At 30.9% G+C, this 18,665-nt stretch overlaps 3 protein-coding genes across 3 annotated transcripts; 2 read left to right on the top strand and 1 right to left on the bottom strand.

The window, feature by feature from the left end:
- The first annotated feature begins 1,851 nt into the window (after nt 1-1,851).
- LOC107465109 (uncharacterized) lies at nt 1,852-2,975 on the top strand. Its single transcript, XM_016084100.1, has 2 exons — nt 1,852-2,873; nt 2,966-2,975. The coding sequence occupies exons 1-2, from the start codon at nt 1,852-1,854 to the stop codon at nt 2,973-2,975; spliced, it is 1,032 nt and encodes a 343-aa protein (XP_015939586.1).
- A 988-nt stretch (nt 2,976-3,963) lies between these two features.
- LOC107465108 (WAT1-related protein At1g09380-like) lies at nt 3,964-8,821 on the bottom strand. Its single transcript, XM_016084099.3, has 7 exons — nt 8,640-8,821; nt 6,939-7,001; nt 6,566-6,682; nt 6,236-6,488; nt 5,196-5,354; nt 4,934-5,085; nt 3,964-4,174 (listed from the first exon to the last, which is right to left on the bottom strand). Exons 1-7 carry the CDS (start codon nt 8,819-8,821, stop codon nt 3,964-3,966), a joined length of 1,137 nt encoding a protein of 378 aa, XP_015939585.1.
- Nucleotides 8,822-12,893: 4,072 nt separating this feature from the next.
- Nucleotides 12,894-13,475, top strand: LOC107465107 (uncharacterized). The gene is made up of 2 exons (XM_021130898.2): nt 12,894-12,997; nt 13,089-13,475. The coding sequence occupies exons 1-2, from the start codon at nt 12,932-12,934 to the stop codon at nt 13,473-13,475; spliced, it is 453 nt and encodes a 150-aa protein (XP_020986557.2). The 5' UTR covers nt 12,894-12,931.
- The last annotated feature ends 5,190 nt before the right edge of the window (nt 13,476-18,665 follow it).

The following is an 18,665-nucleotide window of genomic DNA, read 5'->3' as shown; positions in this document are numbered from 1 at the left end:
TTTTATACACAGATTTAATTTTTCTAGTATTTATATATAATTCTAGTTTTAAATTATAAATACTAGTGTGTCATTAGTTGCTAATGTGGCAATTGAGTCAATCTTTTATTATTAAATGTGTATAAAAAAATTAGTTAAGATAACAAATTATCTATAATTTAATTAAAATATTTTAAGTTCAAGTTTTAGAAATAAAAAAATATTTTTTTATAAATTATATATAATGAATAGTATTTTAAGAATGAAAGTGTTTACTAACTCTTTTTAATTTTTATATATCTATATAATTAATAATGTTTAACAAAATTCATTTTAGTATATATATTTTTGTCCCCACTCCTAAAATTTTTTGGGTTTGTCACTGTTTATAGATTTAGAATTTTGTAGGGACAAATGTGTTTATTCATAACGGACTTGAGGAAGTATTGTCATCTTTTGGTAATTATACTTTTTTTAAAAGTTTTTTCACAGAGTAAGATCTTTTAAAGTAAGTTATTCATTTTTTAATGCTTCGTCAAGATAACGACAAAGGAAGATTATAGTTTTAGCTTTATGCTTTTGGGATGTTTTATTACCAACTTTAATGGTATCTCTAAAACTCATTGAATTAAGATGAATTTTAACATTTAATATTCATAATTATTTTTAATATATTAAAAATATTAAATTTAAGATAAATTGTTTTTGACATAATATAAAATTATTATCTATGTCTTTTCTTTCTTAAATTTGATCAAAGCTTATAACATATTGTAAAATAAATAGATAAAGAAGAGAAATACATATAGAAATAAAATAGAGAAAATAATTTTTTTATTAATACTTTTTAATATGTATATCTCATTATAATTGGAATTTTATAATACACTCTCAGTAATAATATATTCATTATAATATATGTATATTTCATAAGAAAGCACAACTATAAGTGCTTTCTTTGGTTATATGTATGTGTTATATATGTTCTTGCTACATGGTAGTCTTTTATAGGCAAATTGAGTTGCCAGATTTGAAATCAATTTAGTTTGGTATGATGCACCATAACCAAACTTGACATCTACACTATATACAATATAATCAGTGGCGGATCTACGGGGGGCCTAAGGTGGCCATGGTCCCCCCAAAATTTTAAAAAAATAGTAAATAGTAATAATTAATAATATTAAATTTATTTTTATATATAATATTGAAAAAAATATAAGTTACAAAATTTTATAAATTAAAATAATTAAAAACTGCACTATGTATTAGATATTTGAATTATTGTTGCTCTTGTTTTTTTTTTTTTAGATAGTTCAAGTTAAGTTAAAAATGTCAAAGATGAAAACAATTCACTCATTTTTCAAGTGAAAAGAGAGAATATATGATGAACAAAATTCAGCTTCAGATTCTTTGAGTAATGTTCAAAATATTATTGAACAACCTGTGACACAACTTGTTGAGCAAGATATTCAACCCCCTGCTTCCAAAATAACAAGGACTGAAATAGATCAAGTTAATATTGATACATTGATGCGTGATTCCGGAAAGCGTCCGCAAATTTGGAATTATCCTATCAATCAACAAGATAAAATCCGTAGAGCATACATAAAGTTTGGACCATATCAATTTATTATGGATGAGTACCCTCTTTTTGGTCTAGAAAGTCATCCTCGTCGTTTCAAAGCTCATTGGTTTAAGAGTTTTTCTTGGCTAGAATATTTGCCAGAAGTGAATGCTGCATTTTGTCTTCCATGCTATTTATTTTCTAGAAAATCAAGTTCATTCACATCAGGAGGATTTCGTAATTGATCTCATCACAATCTCAACATTCAAAATGTTCGAGGTCAAAGGTGTGACGGGGCTAGTAATATGCGTGGAGAGTGGAAAGGGTTACAAGCTTTAATTATTCAAGAATGTCCTTATGCATATTATGTTCATTGCTTTGCTCATCAATTACAGCTAGCTCTTGTTGCTGCGGCTAAAGAAGTTGTTGATGTTCATGCTTTTTTCCAAAGTTTGAGTAATATTATCAATGTTGTGTGCTCTTCTTGCAAACGCAATGATGAATTACGATCTGCTTATGCAACTGAAATTTTCCATTTAGTTGCAACTAATCAAATTGAAATAGGAAGGGGAGCAAATCAAATTGGCACATTAAAAACATCAGGAGATACTAGGTGGAGCTCTCACTTCAACTCAATTTGTAGCCTTTTACGTATGTTTGGAGCAATAACTTCAGTTATAGAAGATTTGGCTACTAATGGATCTACATATTCTCAACGTGGTGATGCTACTTATGCTCTTAAATCTTTATTATCATTTGATTTTGTTTTCATTTTGCATATGATGAAAGAAATCATGGGAATCACTGATAAACTTTGTCAAGCATTGCAACAAAAATCTCAAGACATTTTGAATGCTATGCATCTGGTTTCTAGTACAAAGTCATTGATTCAACAGTTAAAAGATAGTAGTTGGGGAGCACTTTTGGAGAAAGTTAGTTCTTTCTGCAATGATCATGCTATTCAGATACCTGATATGGGTGCTTCTTTTAGTGACATAATTCGGTCTCGTCGTAAAAAGGATGTTGTCACTGTTGAACACCACTATCGTGTTGACATTTTTACTAGCGTGATAGATTTTCAATTGAAAGAGCTAAATAGTAGATTTAGTGAGCAAGCAACCGAGCTCCTCATACTGAGTACATCTCTAGATCCTAAAGATGCTTTCAAGTTATTCAGTGTTTGCAACATATGCAATCTTGCAAAGAATTTCTATTCTTTAGATTTTTCTGAGCAAGAAAAGATTCAATTGGATTATGAGTTACAACATTATGAACTTGATGTGGTTAAAGCTCCAGATTTTCAGAATTTGTCTACTCTTGCTGAATTGTATCAAAAATTGACAGAGACAGGAAAATCAAATATATATCCTTTAATTGATAGATTAATTCGTCTTATTTTGACTCTTCCTGTGACAACAGCAACAACTGAACGGGCCTTTTCAGCTATGAAGATTATTAAAACAAGGCTTCGAAACAAGATGGAAGATGAATTTTTAGCAGATTGTATGATTGTATATATATTGAAAAGGAAATTGCTTCAAAATTCACTTCAGAGATGATAATTGATGATTTTAGTTCCATGAAGCATCATCGAGCAAGTTTAAAAATATCAAAATCTTAAAGTATGTAGTTGAACATTGACTTTTATATAATATAATTACTTTTTTGATATATATGCTACAAATCATATTTTGTTAATTTTTTGTTATATTTTATATTTAATTGGCCCCCCTCTTATGAAATTTCTGGTTCCGCCACTGAATATAATAATATTACAACAATTATATATATTTTTGAGAGAATTTAATTTTAATGTACTATCAATATAAAATAATTTATTTACAAGGCATAATGCAATAATTTACATAAAAAATAACCAAATTAAAATTAGAACATTCATATAATATTCTTCATCAAACAATTTATTCATATAATTTATCCTTTATTTTACTTGAACTTTCTAGTAAAATATAGTTATAAGTATAGTTTTAGATATTTGATATACACTAAACCTACATTATTATTATTATTATTATTATTATTATTATTATTATTATTATTATTATTATTATTATTATCATTTAGAAAGAATTATACAACTAGATAAAATAAAATAATTATCTAAAATTGTAAATACAATATATCTCAAGCAAATAAATATAATTATGAATTGTGTTTAAGACATGTTTTAATTATTTTTCTTCTCAAGTAAAATATATGTATAATTATATTACTAACATCCCTTGACCACCTCTTCCCTCATCCATGCATGAGGCTTCAAAGTGGCACCAGCTTGGGTGAATATATAGCCACCTCAAAACTGATATAACCTACAAAGATGTCTTATGCGCCTTTTGTGAGCATTTCATCTGCAATACTATAAGTATTGAATCTTCCTCCATCTTCATGTACCATTATTATTTACTATTGTGGTTACAATTGGAATGGTCACAGCACTGCATTTCCATTACACTCATTTCGTCATCATCGTCTTCTTCTTTATCCTTGACTACTGAATCCGAATCTGCTGATGTCACTTGAACACCCTCTTTCTTGTTCATCTTCTCGTTGCTCTTTCCCCACAGAACAGCATAGAGTCCCAAAACTATAATCACAGATCCAATTGCACTGAAACAAATCAAAATTGTGGGATTAAAACAAGCTTAAATTGAGGAACATATACTTTACTACCTTCGCTTTTCAAAATATTTGCAACTTTAAAAATATTAATATGTTAATTGCGCAGTATATTTGGACGTAAATTGCACATATTAGTATATTGAGTTATGAATGTACATTATCTTTAAAGTGACTGACATTTCTCATTTTCCTCTTTCATTGAAGGAATTTTGAGACCTATAATATAATGTGAATATCACACTTCCACCATTCCATCAATTAAAAAAAAAATGAGATGAATTGAATCGATGTAAAAAATTTGCGAATACTACAGTTAGGGTCAACGCACTTCTATAACTTTTATTTGAGTTGTGAGAGTATCAGTAAGCCAATCAGTTAGGGTCCCATAGTAATAAATTTTATTTTCTCTTTTTATTTTAATATTTTTTATTTTAATACTAAAAATAAAAATAGGAAATAATAAAAAAACACAATCTAAACAAACCCTTACATAGTCAACTCTCTATTGGTTTTATGTGAAGTTAGTCACTTTCAGTTACTTGGTTCAAGTCTCTTGGGTACATAGACATCGTATATAAGCAACTACACTATTAATTATTCATTCAATACTACTAATACTCTGTTTCATTTCCTTCTGTTCGTTCCTGTTCTCTGTTCATCTTAAACATGTTAATTAAGAACGAGGAAAGAGTAAGGAAAATAAATTAAAGTTGATGAAATATAGTAATAAATTGAATTAGTTCATACGTTCCAACGTAGAGTTGATCATGAAGCAGAGCCCAGGTGAGAAGAGCTGTGATGACAAGCGTCAAAGGGGTGAATACAGAGACATAGAGAGGTCCCTTTCTTTCGATGGTCCAGGCCATCAGCCCATACCCTATCCCAGTGCATACTATTCCCTGAACATAGTTGAAAATCGTTAAATAACTGTTTTGTCAAACATGCCAAATCATCAGACGGTTTTTAACAAATAAGTTATGTATAGAGAGAGGATGGAGTATTAATGTACGGCATAAAGTGCAGAGGAGAGTCTGATGGGATTGTTTAGTGACCAAGCTGAGACGGTGCGGTCAGAACACAATGCGATGGCCACGCACTGAATGCTCGCCATCATACACATGTACAGGCTGCTCGTATATGGAGCTGCGTAGTTCTTGCTTATTTCTGCCTGAAACCACACCATAACATTAAATACTTATTTAACGTAACAAACTCTTTTAGTTCTAGTAGCTGATATTCAAACCAACGGATCAATGAAGTGAGTATGTAGTAACTAGAGAAATGTTATCTGTATGGAGCATTGTTTCACTGAGTGTAGATGTGTTACTTATCAAATGATTGGCACTAGCAGATTTTGTGATTTCTAATCATCAATGAGTTATTACGAGAATTTTTAATGGTGTGAGATTATATTTAATAGCGTGAAATTATTCATTTTTTTCTGGTTAAATACTAGACAAATTTTAATAAAAGTACTAGTTCCTAGACTTTTTTAATACGATATCCTGATTTGGTTTCGTTTCATTTAGTTTAGAGCATCTCCAATGCTGAGTTTTAATTTAATTTTATCTTAGATTTCACAAAATATTACGTTAATATATATAAAATTATATGTTATAAATAATAATTAAAAATTAAATATGAGATTTATCATTTTAGTATTTGATTTAATTTAATTTAAAATAATTTTTTTATAATTATCTTTATTTAAAGTTAATAATTAATAATGATAAAGTAATTTGAGATGATTGACTAAATTAATATATAATAATTTTTAATTATTAATGTTACATAAAAAGAGGTTTTCGCTTCAATTTAAACTTTATAAACATTTAATTAGTTTTCTATTAAAATAAAATTGCTTTCTAAAATGAGACTAGTCTCATTTCATCAATCATCAACAACATAAAGTAAAATAAGACAAATTTAAAATTTCAAAATCACTCTATTAGAATTGTTCTAAGTTCCACGTCTCATTTTAGTGATAGTTCATAGGGCAGATAATAGTATATTAAGTAATAAAGAATGATGAATAATGATGATGCTTACTTGAAGTATGAACCACACAGACCAAATAAGAGAACTGGCAATCAAAGCAAAAGGGCCAAGAAGCAAATTGGTTGGAGTAGTGGAGGAACTTGATCTGTCCATTTCTTGTACAAATTTCCAGTGAATACCTGAATCCCCAAGACCAAGGGGCTTTCCATGGTAAAATGATAAAAGAAGGGCTCCACCAACACTTAGAACTGTTCCTAGCACCTTTGCTTGCCCAGCCCTTGTTTTCATTCTCAACAACTCTTGTCTGCCACAAAACAAAATTCAAATTAATAAGGCTCAATGTTTTAATATTTTCTTTTTCTAAGAATGTGAAAATATTACCTGCACAGGACTGCAAGGATGAAAGTAAAAGCTGGGAGCAAATTGGTGAGTGCAGTTGCAATTGTAGCGGTTGAATATTTTAGCCCAACGAAATACAGTATTTGATTTCCGGTAACTCTGTAATCAAACTCAAATGGCTAATTTTGTGGGATATGGTTATATAAATTTTATAAATAAATATGATTTTCATAATAACATAACTAAATAAAAATTTCTCAAACTCATACGATTATGTTCATATAAAGTTAATAATGTGTCAGTTCCTTCCTTGAACTTGGAATTGAGTTTATGAGTTATTGAAAGAAAAGGGAAAAGTTGAAGTGGAGCAAATTAAAAGGGAAAACATCAAATTAAACTACCAAATTAAGCTTACCCTGTAAAGGAGGATATTAGTATCTGTAATCCGGTACGTTTTGTCATACAGGGAAGTGTATTCCTGTGGAAAGAATATTAAATATAAAGATTTATTTCTATAATTTTATTTTGATGCATTATGTGAGGTTGGGGGAATGGTGTAGGACGTAGATGGAGTGTATAGGTGTTTTACGTAACTGTGGTGTTAGGAACAAAAATCAGACCGTTCATTCGATTAATGTACCCAAATTTTTTTAATGTTTTAAACACAAATTGAAAGGTCCAATTACGTTCGCCAAAATTTAAATTTTTTCTTTCACACTAATTGGACTGTTAGTCCGATTAGTAGGCTTAATTTTTTTTACAAAGAAATCAGATGGTCCGATTTTTTCATTTCTTATTTCAGAAAAAGCTGTCCTACATCCATGTCTAGCACCCACATCCTCCACAACAATGCACAACACACACATGCTTTTCATATCCAAAAAAATGAGCCCATTATGTGTGTGAGTGTAAAATAATTTTAAATGCACATTAGTATCTAATGAGATAATGCTACATCAGTAAAACTATCTACTTTTTATATTTATCACATCTAAAAAAAATAAATATAATTACACGGCTATATAAAATATTTTATATTATCAGTGTATTAAAATTAAACTCTTATTTCTATTGGAATAAACAAATGAGGTGTATTCACATTCACTTAAAAAAACACAAAAAAAATAATAAATAAATAAAAGATAAACTACACTAGCTCCCCACTTTTATTTTGCAAATTTAAGGGGAAAAATGGACTTGTTATCTCAAATGGTTGAACTATTATTATCAAACTAAAATTTACATTTTCCTCTTTTTATTATTATAGTTATGAACATATGATTTGTGACAAGTTATTATGATTTCAAGTATCATATATGTAATCGATATATCAAATAAAAAATATTTTAAGGTTTTTTCAACTTAAAGACTTAAATGCTTATAAAGATTTCTTTAAATGTGAAAGAAAAAAAAATTATTTTTGTTTGTATCATTTAAAAAGTCTAAAATATTTTTCATCAAAATTCTTCTCTTATTCTGTACATAATTTCTCTAATTTAACATTTTTATTGATTAATTTCAATATTATATATTCATGATTTTATACTATTTTCTCTTTAAAAAAATAAAAGAACACAAAATAAATAACAAAAATAAAATTCAAAAAAGAAAGAAATAAAAAAAAAAGAAAAAGAGAGAAGGTAATTACAATATACAGAAGACAAAGTATTGATATAAAAGTATAACTAATAATACAAAATATTTATTCAGTAGTTAACATTAAAAAAGAATAAAATTTGTAATTTAAAAGTTCTGAGAAAATATGACACTGCTAAAAATGGGAGTTATAAAACCATATTTGCATTACACATAGGTATAGATGACATAGTTGAGACGAATGATTTTACCAATATAACTTTGGATATATGTGTTATAAAACGTATACTTAGTGACAATAAAAATGATAAATTAGACTGGGAGAATTTTCCTGAATATTTGTATTTTGAGTAATGCAATACATCTAAATTTTTTTATATGTATATACAATGTTAATGCTAGTAGAACTATTCATTAATTATTATAATAAGTACACATTAAACATAAATACATATATTTATATATATATATATATATAATTAATTAATTTTAATAAATAAATATATTTTTAATTAATTACCGTTCAAACCAATAAGCGAAGGGAGCAAGGGAGAGTGTAGCAAAGATTTGGCGGTAGGCAACAAGCACAAGAGGGCTCATGCCAGATTGTATTGCAAGCTTTGAAGTAATAGTCATCCCAGCATAGCTTGATTGCACAATAGCCATGGCTAAGAATGGAATCACACCCCCTACTTTCCCCATTTATCTCTCTCCAATAACCTAATAATAATAAGGTAGGGTATTATTATTCCTTCTTCTCGGAGAGAGAGAGAGAGAGAGAAAAGGAGAGAGCTCCTTAGATTAGAGATAGTGTTGTATGTGGGATAGGACATTGTGAAGTGGGATAGATATATAAGAAACTAGAACGTGAATATGGCCCTAAAAAGGACAAAAACGTACGCTATATTTGTACCCGATCAAATTCACATCCATCTTTCAATATCATCACTATCAATTGTTCTCTTTTGTTTCTTTATTTTATATGTTTTCTTGAACAAAGAAAAGAAGGTTGTTCAAAATATATAGTGTAGGATGTTAAATTTGAATTACAATAATACAAGTACATTAACGATAAAGTAGAAAATAATATTTGATGGAGAAGAGAGTATGTATAGTTTAAACAAATTTGTAATCTCAACATGGTTTAAAAGGAAACCAATAATACAAAGAATTATTAGGCTTCGGAACATATACTTTTTTTATGTTTAGTGTATATTGTGAAGATTATTATTTATGTAGCATTAGTTTTTAGTCAATATACTTTAAAATTTAGTATTTAAGATTTAAAGTATTAGTCAAATATTAATAAAATGATAAATTTTATTATTATTATTATTATTATTATTATTATTATTATTATTATTATTATTATTATTTGTGTCTCTCAGTGTCTCATGAGCTCATTTTTGTGGACTATCGTGCCTCCTATTATAACTGCTGTTTTAATCACGTGAAAAAATATATAATATGGCAAGAAGAACATTTTCTTTATCCCTATTAAGCATGCAAGATAAATTGAAGGAAGTTTTGCTGATGCAGTATTTTCCAGAGACAGGTATGATACTGTGTTCTCCATCACCAACCTAAAAGGCATTCTCTTTCTGGCTAACTCATCAATGGATGAAAAGCTTAAATTAAGAAAGGATAATGTATTATATGACCGGAAAATATCCTTGCATTATATGCTTTTATTTGTATTTAAGAAAAAAAATACGGTATCAGTTAAAAAAAAAATTAGACATGGCGTTAGGGGTGGCAACGGGGTGGGTAGGGCGGGTTTTTGCTCTACCTGATCCCGCTCTGTCGTACAACAACTCGCATAGAATCCGTCCCACTTTTATCTGTGGGTAGTAAAACGTTGAACCCTAATCCGACCCTGCGGGTACCTGCCCCGCCCCTTACCCGCTTCTATAATTATTAAAATCTAATAAATAAAATTAAATTTCAAAAATTATATAACCATCATCACATACATAACATAAATTAAAGTAAAAATTTAAATATAATACAATATTATTAATCATTTACTAATTATTTTACATATATTATATATACTATATATTAAAATTATATATATTATATATAGCGGGACGAGTAGAGGCGGGTATTACCAATTGGATGGTTAGAGAACAGGGCTCCCCATCGAACTTTCTTTCGGCCTTTCTTTTGCCAACAATGGTGATCTCTCGTGACTTTTAACATTTCTCATTGTCTCGAAGTTAGCTGCTTGGCATGAGAGAAAGTTTGGTTTTTGATTTTGATGCATATTAAGTCTTATTCTTCCAACTGTTTGTGTAAAAAAGTTGTGGTGTCTTCTATTATGTAAAAAAGTTTGGATTTTGATGCATGTTAAATCTTATTCCACCAACTGTTTGTGATAATGTCAAAGACACCAAATGTGATGATAGAAAAATGATCTGCTTTTAGTTTAGTTTCTATAATCTGTACACTTCCATTGTAACATCCCATAAGTGGTACAAAATTGGAGAAATGTTTAATGCACGAAATATTATGAGGATATGGTTGTTAGAATTGCCTTGCATGTTGCTTATCTCTTGAATGGATAGACAGAATAGTGGATTAGACTACTTTATTCTTAGTAATTCTGATAGTACTTTGCTGACTGTGTGGAATTGCTTTTTCTAAGTTTATATACTCTGTTTCTCGCTAAGAAGACTTTTCAAAAATTTGTATGTGGTTTTTTTTTTATTGAATTAGCGTATTCCTCTGACAGAAAATTAGCTTCAAGGTGAATTCTATGGGGTCTAAATTTTACCAAATTTATTTTTCAGAGAAAATTTTAGCTATTTAAAAATGATTTATTTTTATTTTTTTACAATTAAATATTTTTAAAACTTTTTTTGCAAACTAGACATCACCTTTTAGGCACCACAGGAATCACATGGTTTGAATGAAAAATCAATTACCGAACTTCTTCTTTTCCTGTGACATCAAAATTCACATGAATATATACTTTGCAGAAAGCGAGGAAGAGAGGATAGTTAGAGAGTTTGCTGTATTGCTGGATGCTTGTTTAAATACGGTGAGACTCATTTACTAAGAAATTGACTTATGTTTGAACACACACATATTCAGAAAACTGTGAATAACATATCATAAATGGTGTGCTCCAAATCACAATCCTTCCTTAACTGACTTTGTTTGCAATCTTTGATTATATTTTTTTCTCAATCACTTCTCATTCGATTTAAAATCTTGTTAGGAAGCTCATCTTGTGTGCTCCCTTCTACGGTTGTCGTGTTGTCAAATCTATGGTGACATTTTAATTTGCAAAATTTCAATAATAGATGTGATTTTTATTTAAGGCATGTAATTTGTGTAGTTACACTGAATTTTTAAATTAATTACATTTGTATCATTGTCTTTTGGTAGGTTTTTACTCTCTAATAAGTGTTAGTAGTTTGCTTGAAGGTTTGAAAATATGCCTAAGAAACCGCGGTACAACTGTATCTCCAACGCTGGCACCGACAAAACTCAGCATATCAACATTGGGATTGAACATGTTGCTGAGACTGCCGAAAGTTCTTCGGAGGATGAAGATTATGATCCCGAGGCTGATGAGGTTGACTCATGGGATGATTACGTTGATGACTTATATGCTGAAGAAGAAGCTGTACCCCGAAACAAGTCCAACGGTCGCAAGGATACGGATTATTGGAATGTTGTTGTAAGCGGTAAAATATCTGTCGTTGGTCTGCATTATTTAATAATAATTGGATGACTTTGTTTTTTTTTGTTTATTTTAAGGTAACACTAATTATAATGCAATTAATCCTTCTAATTTGTTTCTTAGATGATGGCATCACAAGAACGATGAGTTTGAGCGTCAGAGAGGCCATAGTTCTTCCACCTAGCAGAAAAATCATTTTGGAGTTTAATGAAGAGTTGCAACCGATCGGTCAGGCAGCTGGATTATTGAGTGGGTTTCTAGGGAATCTGGGTGCTGACTTTCAACATTTTCCCATCAATGAAGACAGTTGGAAGACAATGGACAAAGCTTTAAAGGAACATGCATATGAGACAATTAAGGTATGATATTAAAATTTAGAATTTATTATGTTAATTAAAATCAGATCAAATTCTTACTTTTCCATTTGTGGACGTGCATCGCATTGTGTCTCAAACTTTTAGCGCACCTTCCTGTATGAGGAGGATGACAAGGGAAAAATAAAGCGGGTAATGATTCAAAGGTTGGGAAAAAACTGGAAGGAAGCAAGAAACCACTTGTTTCACAAGGTTTACGACGAGGAAGAGAGTTTCGAAGTAAATGCCAAGCGTAAACCATCAGGAATAGATGCACAACAATGGAGATGGTTCATTCACTATCGTTTGAAGGAATCTACAAAGGTAATAATTAATATTAAATTGGTACTCCATTTAATGTTGCAATTTTTTAACATTTTTGATACCTGAATAAAATATTTATAGAAAGTGGTATAATTAAAAAGCCAAAAATCTCTCGAATTAGTTTCAAACCTTAAAAAATAAAATCTGTGACACTATGAAGGCATCATTACTTTATACAATTAATTGCATGATAAACTGTATTTGTGTATTTATGTGTAGAAAATGTGCAAACAAAATTCTCAGAATCGGTCGAAGCAACTATATACACACACTGGGGGCTCTAAGACAACAGCAAGGCTAAGGGATGAAGAGGTAATTATGTGTGTATTATGTTTGATACATATATTTTTGGTTTTTTATATTCTTTTGTAACATGTATGATTGGACAAATATTTTATGTGGTTGTAGGAGAAAAAATAGCAAAGACGCATCAGCAGAGGAGAGATGTTTATTATGACTCATAAAAAAAGGGATGGCTCATACATGAATGATGATGCACGTGTTGTTGGAGTAAGTAGTGGTTAAGAATGATTTACATCTGTTAGTCTATTCATGTTGCTAATTTCAAAAACACTTAAACTTAACTCTGGTATGTGTGTAGGAAGCGGTTGAGAGTATCGAGAGCCAAGGTGGAACCTCGAAGGAGATTTCTGTTACTGATTCACTTGCGCAAGTCCTTGGAAAGGAGCATTCAGGACGAGTTCGAGGGTTAGGTTTTGGACCATGTCCAAGCGAAATTATTCATAATACTCCACAATCGACCCCTAGAGTGCAAATTGAGGAGTATCAGAGAGAACTTACAGAATTGAAGGAAGTGGCAGCAGAACAAAAGGCGGAGATTACAGAATTGAAGGCAGAGAAAGCAGAAGACAAGGCAAAGATACAGATCATGGAGAACCTGGTGAAATACATCATCCAACAGCAAGGACATACTTTGCCACCTGAAATTGATGCACAGCTTAAGTCATTGGGGAGTGGAGCAGAATAGGGATCTTAATTGCAATTTCTTTTCCTTTGTGAATAGTATACTTTGAGAAGTATTTGTTATTAACTATTTTCATTTGTGATCTAAGTCAATTATTTTTTTGAGCATAATAGAATTCCACTTCATTGTGTTTTAAGTCAATTACTTTTTTTTTACTGTAGTTGCAAACATAATCAGTTAAATTTATACGTAACATTAAAAAATTAAAAGATTTTTTAAATATTGATGGTGATATGAAAACAAAATTCAAATAATCAATTTAAATCAAAACAAAATTGAAATTTTAGCGGCGGTTACTATAGAACGACGCAATAGCCTAAAATTTTATCATAATTAAATAGCGGCGGTTATCTAACCGCCGCGACATCTGCGTAAAATCAGTTCTAAAAGATAGCAGCGGTTCTTGACCGCCGCAAAATGTTTTCGATGCTAAAAACAGATTGGCAGCGGTTATTCCGGCGATTGTTCAAAACTGCCGCTAAAGGCTTACCGGCGCCCTTTAAATATATTTTAATATATTACACACTAAAAAAAATTACATATTAGTAACTTAATATGTATAAATTATAATGTGTATTATGATATATTAGTAGCAAATAAAAAATAAGTTTAAAAAACAATAAAAGCTTATAAATATATAAATAATTAAAAAGTTATTGAAATGTATAGGTTTGGATTAATGTAAAAAATTAACAACTATAAAAAAATTTTATTTTGACTTTTTCTATGACAACAATAATAATTATATAGACTTTTTAAACAATAAAAATTATTAAAACAAGATAAAAAACAAATTTTTAGCAGATTATATGATTGTATATGTTGAAAAAGAGAATGCTTCGAAATTTATTTCAGATAGTAAATTGATCATTTTAGTTATATGAAATATCGCAGAACAAATTTAAAAATACCAAAACTTAAAGTATATAGTTGAATGTTGATTTTTATATAATTTAATTATTAATTTTGACCTATATACTATAAATTATATTTTGTTGATTTTTTGTTATATTATATTTTAATTTATTTTATATTTAATTTGGTCCCCTCTTATAAAATTTTTGGATCCGCCATTGTCCACGGGTTCGATTAATATTACCATTCCTAGATGGCGTCACTCTTAATTGAAAGAAGAATATGAAAGAGTTGGTTTTAAAATTAAAGAAATAATATTTGTATTGTTTTTTTGTGTAGATCTCTATTCTCTTTTGTATATTTTCTTTTGATAATATGAAGACAATTATTTTTATCTTTTCTCTTTTAATATTCCTTTTAAAACAAATAAATTTTGATACAATTTCAACCTATAGATGGTTGGATATCTTACACACTATTTGGTTAGATTTGAAAAAAGATTATTGGCGATTCAAGATGAGAGTGCAGAAAAAATCAAAAGAGAAAGGAGAATAGCTTGAGTTTGAACTTGTGATAGAATTTTAATATTGATTCATAAAATGATGAATTACAAAAATTAACTTGTATTCTCAGCTAGCTATCACTTTAGGATTAGAAGTTTCAAACCAGTCGAATACACTTGAACTTGGTTTTGAAGATCTATCTACACCCAATTGTGTGCTTACCAAAAGGAAAGAGTTAAAATTCATGTCTTGTTTAGTTCTAGAGTATTAAGTTCAACTTTCATGGAATCTCTCTCACAAGAGTATGCTATGGCCTTATTATAATGCCTTGGTTCATGCACTACAAGAAAAATGTTGAATAATATCAAATTTAGTATCGAAAATTAGCAGCGAATTTACCGTCGGATTTGGCAAAAAATTCGTCACTCTAAAAAATTATCCTCGGATTTGGTGTTATGATGGTAAATTCATCGGTAATATTTGGACGGAGAAACAGAAAATTTGGCACGATTATTACCATCAGATTTAGCCAGTCGAATTTACTGGCAGCTAAATCCGACGGTAACATTGATTAGTAAAACGTCACACACAAAACTTTACCGACAGATTTATCCGCCAATAAATTCGATAGTAATAGTGCCTAAATTTGAAGCACGAACCATTTTCTTCCTCGTTTCAAATCTCTCTCTCTCTCTTTTGCTCTCTCCTCCTTCTCTCTCATCATCATCACCTCCTTCTCCTTTCTCTGTCTCATCGCCTCGCTACTCCACTCTTCTTCGCGAACCAGAACCTCCGCCGTTGGCCGTGCTCATCACCTCTATCATTCCCGTCACTATCATCATCGAACCTCATCCTTACCTCCACCACAAACCACCTCTTTTTCGCGACCTCATCCTTCGCTCTCTCCAACTAAGATGCACTTCGGCGACCTCACTTTGTCGCCACCAACTGCGGTATCATTGCCGCAACCTCCATCTGTCCCCTAATATCTTGCTTTGTGTTTCATTTCAGGTTTTGTCAAATTTCTTATTAATCTTCTTGTTTTAAATTTATTAGGATTTAATTATATTTTAATTCTTCGTTAGTAATTTAATTTAGTTAAACTACTTTTTGCTGTTAGGTTGATTTAGAGTAAAATTAGATTTCTTTGTTAGAATTTATCTTGTTTTATAGGCAATTAGGCATGCTATTGTGATTTTTGAGTTTGTAATTTGAATTCATTAACTGATAATCTGCTAAACATTGTAATATAATGTTGAATTTTGTATAATTTATGCTGAATTTTGTGACTTGATGTTGAAAGAATGCTTGTTAGTACTATTTTACATTGTTTATGCTTTTGCACAGCTAAGTGTTCGATGATATGAATTTATATGTTGGTATTATTATAATTTATTATTGATTTATTTTTCTAAATTTCTATTAATTGATATGCTATTTGTAGACATGACGACAGATAAAGGTGTTGCAGATCAAGCCACTGGTTGTAGTCATAGTTGTGGTAGAGGGAGGGTTATTTCTAGTATCCCTAAGAATTTTGGATCCTCTCTCTACTCCGACTACCCCGGTGACGTCACAGATTGCGGGTTTATCGGGCTAACCATTCATCATGTTTTCTAATTCCAATTACGTTCCTCCATCTATGGCGACGCCGCCGCCTCCATCAACTCAGCAATCTAATGCCACGGCGACGCCGCCTCCAGCGATGGACACCGCGGCCCAGAATCCCTCTCACAGAAGTGAGCCTACTGATGCCCCTCTACCAGCTCCCATCATACAGTTGATGATCTAGCCTGATGGTAGCACAAAATATGTATCACTTTATATCTTATATATTTCCTGATTATTATTATTGTTAAAAGTGCCTGAAAATTGATTCTAATTTAGTGGATTTAGGTTTGATTTCTTAATGTGTGTCCTATTTCCTAATTATATAATCGTTGAAAGTGTCTGGTTATTGATTCTTTTTTAGTGAATTTATGTTTGATTGCCTGAAAATATTTCATGTTTCCTGATTATAGAATTGATGAAAGTGTCTGGTTATTGATTCTTGTATAGCAAATTTAGGTTTGATTGCCAGAAAGTGTTTCCTGTTTCTTAATTATTGTTATTGCTAAAAGTGCTTGAATATTGATTCTTGTTTGGTGGATTTAGGTTTGATTGCCTGAAAGTATTTCCTGTTACCTGATTATTGTTATTGCTATTGCTGAAAGTGCCTAAATATTAATTCTTATTTAGTGGATTTAGTTTGATTGCTTGAAAGTGTTTCTTATTACCTGATTATTGTTATTGCTAAAAGTGTATGAATATTGATTCTTGTTTAGTGGATTATTTTAGGTTTGATTGCCTAAAAATATTTTCTGTTTCCTGATTATAGAATTGTTGAAAGTTCCTAGTTATTGATTATTGTTTATGGAATTGCCATATTGTTTTGTTTGTGGATTATTGATAGGTTTGCGCCGAATAACAATACATGTACTCAGGAGATGACCAACGTCATCAAGCTAATGTACGACCATCCCTGGCCCAGCTACAAGAATATCCCCTCTGAGATCAGAAAGTGATGTTTTCAGAAATCAGTGGTAATTTCTTTTTTTTTTTAGTTTTAAACCTTTTTAACTAGTTTATATATTCTATTTTGATTAACTAATTTTAAAGTTTCTTTGTGCAGTTAAACTTTATATGGAACGCTAAGCATAATTTTACCATCAGGAAGATATTCGATCATACAATGGGTCAGTAGCTGCAGCAGATTCTACAGGATGTTCGTGAGGGGTGGGACCACCTAACAACCTGGATTTGACCGAAAATAAAGAAGGCTTTATTACTTCATTGGGAGACTGATGAGGGGTTCAGCAACCTTCATGAAGACTAGTCCAGGCTGATATGTAGTATCGTTAATTTTGTTAATAACTTAGTCATATTCTTCTACATATCATTACTAGGCATCCTAATCATATTTGTTCAATGCAGCATGTGTAGTTGAAGTCGTTGGATCGCGAGACGACATTAGCGGAGATGTTCAAGTACACTCACATGCTGTAGGAGAACAAAGAGAGATTTGCTGATCAGCCGTCTCAAGATCATTATGTGAGTAAACATACATCTGATCTTTTGGAATAAAGTTATTTGAGATTAACTGTATAGCTATCGTACTAATCACAATAACATGTGTTATACAAGAGTCCTACACGCAAAGACTAGAGGCTACGAGTCAGTAATCTCTACAAAGTGGGGAGGATGCCGTCGATGGCTTTGATGCTTCAGTCGTCAATTCCGATGCGGTTTGGCGCAAGACCGTCTTAGCGCTGTACAAGAACCGCGTATACAGGTTGGGGTCGTTCTTTGCCATCAGCCTCTACACCTCCATATTGAGGTTGTCGTCAGGCTCTGCCACTAGTTGAGCCATCGAACCCGAGGAAGGCGTGGATTTGAAGTTGTAGGTGCAGGAGCTCCAACGCAGCCTTTACCAATAGGCTCAGGAGCTGAATGATTATCGAGAGAGTTATCTGGAGATCCTCACATGCGTGACGGATACGAATGACCTCAGGCTGGAGTAGAGGGAGCAGTTGAAGTGACTTCAGAGGATGGAGGCTCAGATAGAAGTGTACCAGTCTTAGATGTACGCTGCTGGTATCATCCCTGCTAGTGGCAGCAGTCCTTTTGGTGGCACGCAGACATCACCGCCTTCTGCAACCGACGGCGACGATGACAATGAGGACTATCTAGATCTTTAGTCTTTAGTATTTTATTTTATTGTTTTATTATATTTATTTGATGTACTTGACTTTTAATTTATTTTAATATTGTATTATTTATTTTAAATAATAGGTTT

This window comes from Arachis duranensis, chromosome 9 (genome assembly GCF_000817695.3).
Source record: "Arachis duranensis cultivar V14167 chromosome 9, aradu.V14167.gnm2.J7QH, whole genome shotgun sequence".
Taxonomy (NCBI): Eukaryota; Viridiplantae; Streptophyta; class Magnoliopsida; order Fabales; family Fabaceae; genus Arachis; species Arachis duranensis.
The sequence above is the reverse complement of the archived record's forward strand: the minus strand, read 5'-3'. Positions and strand labels throughout refer to the sequence as shown.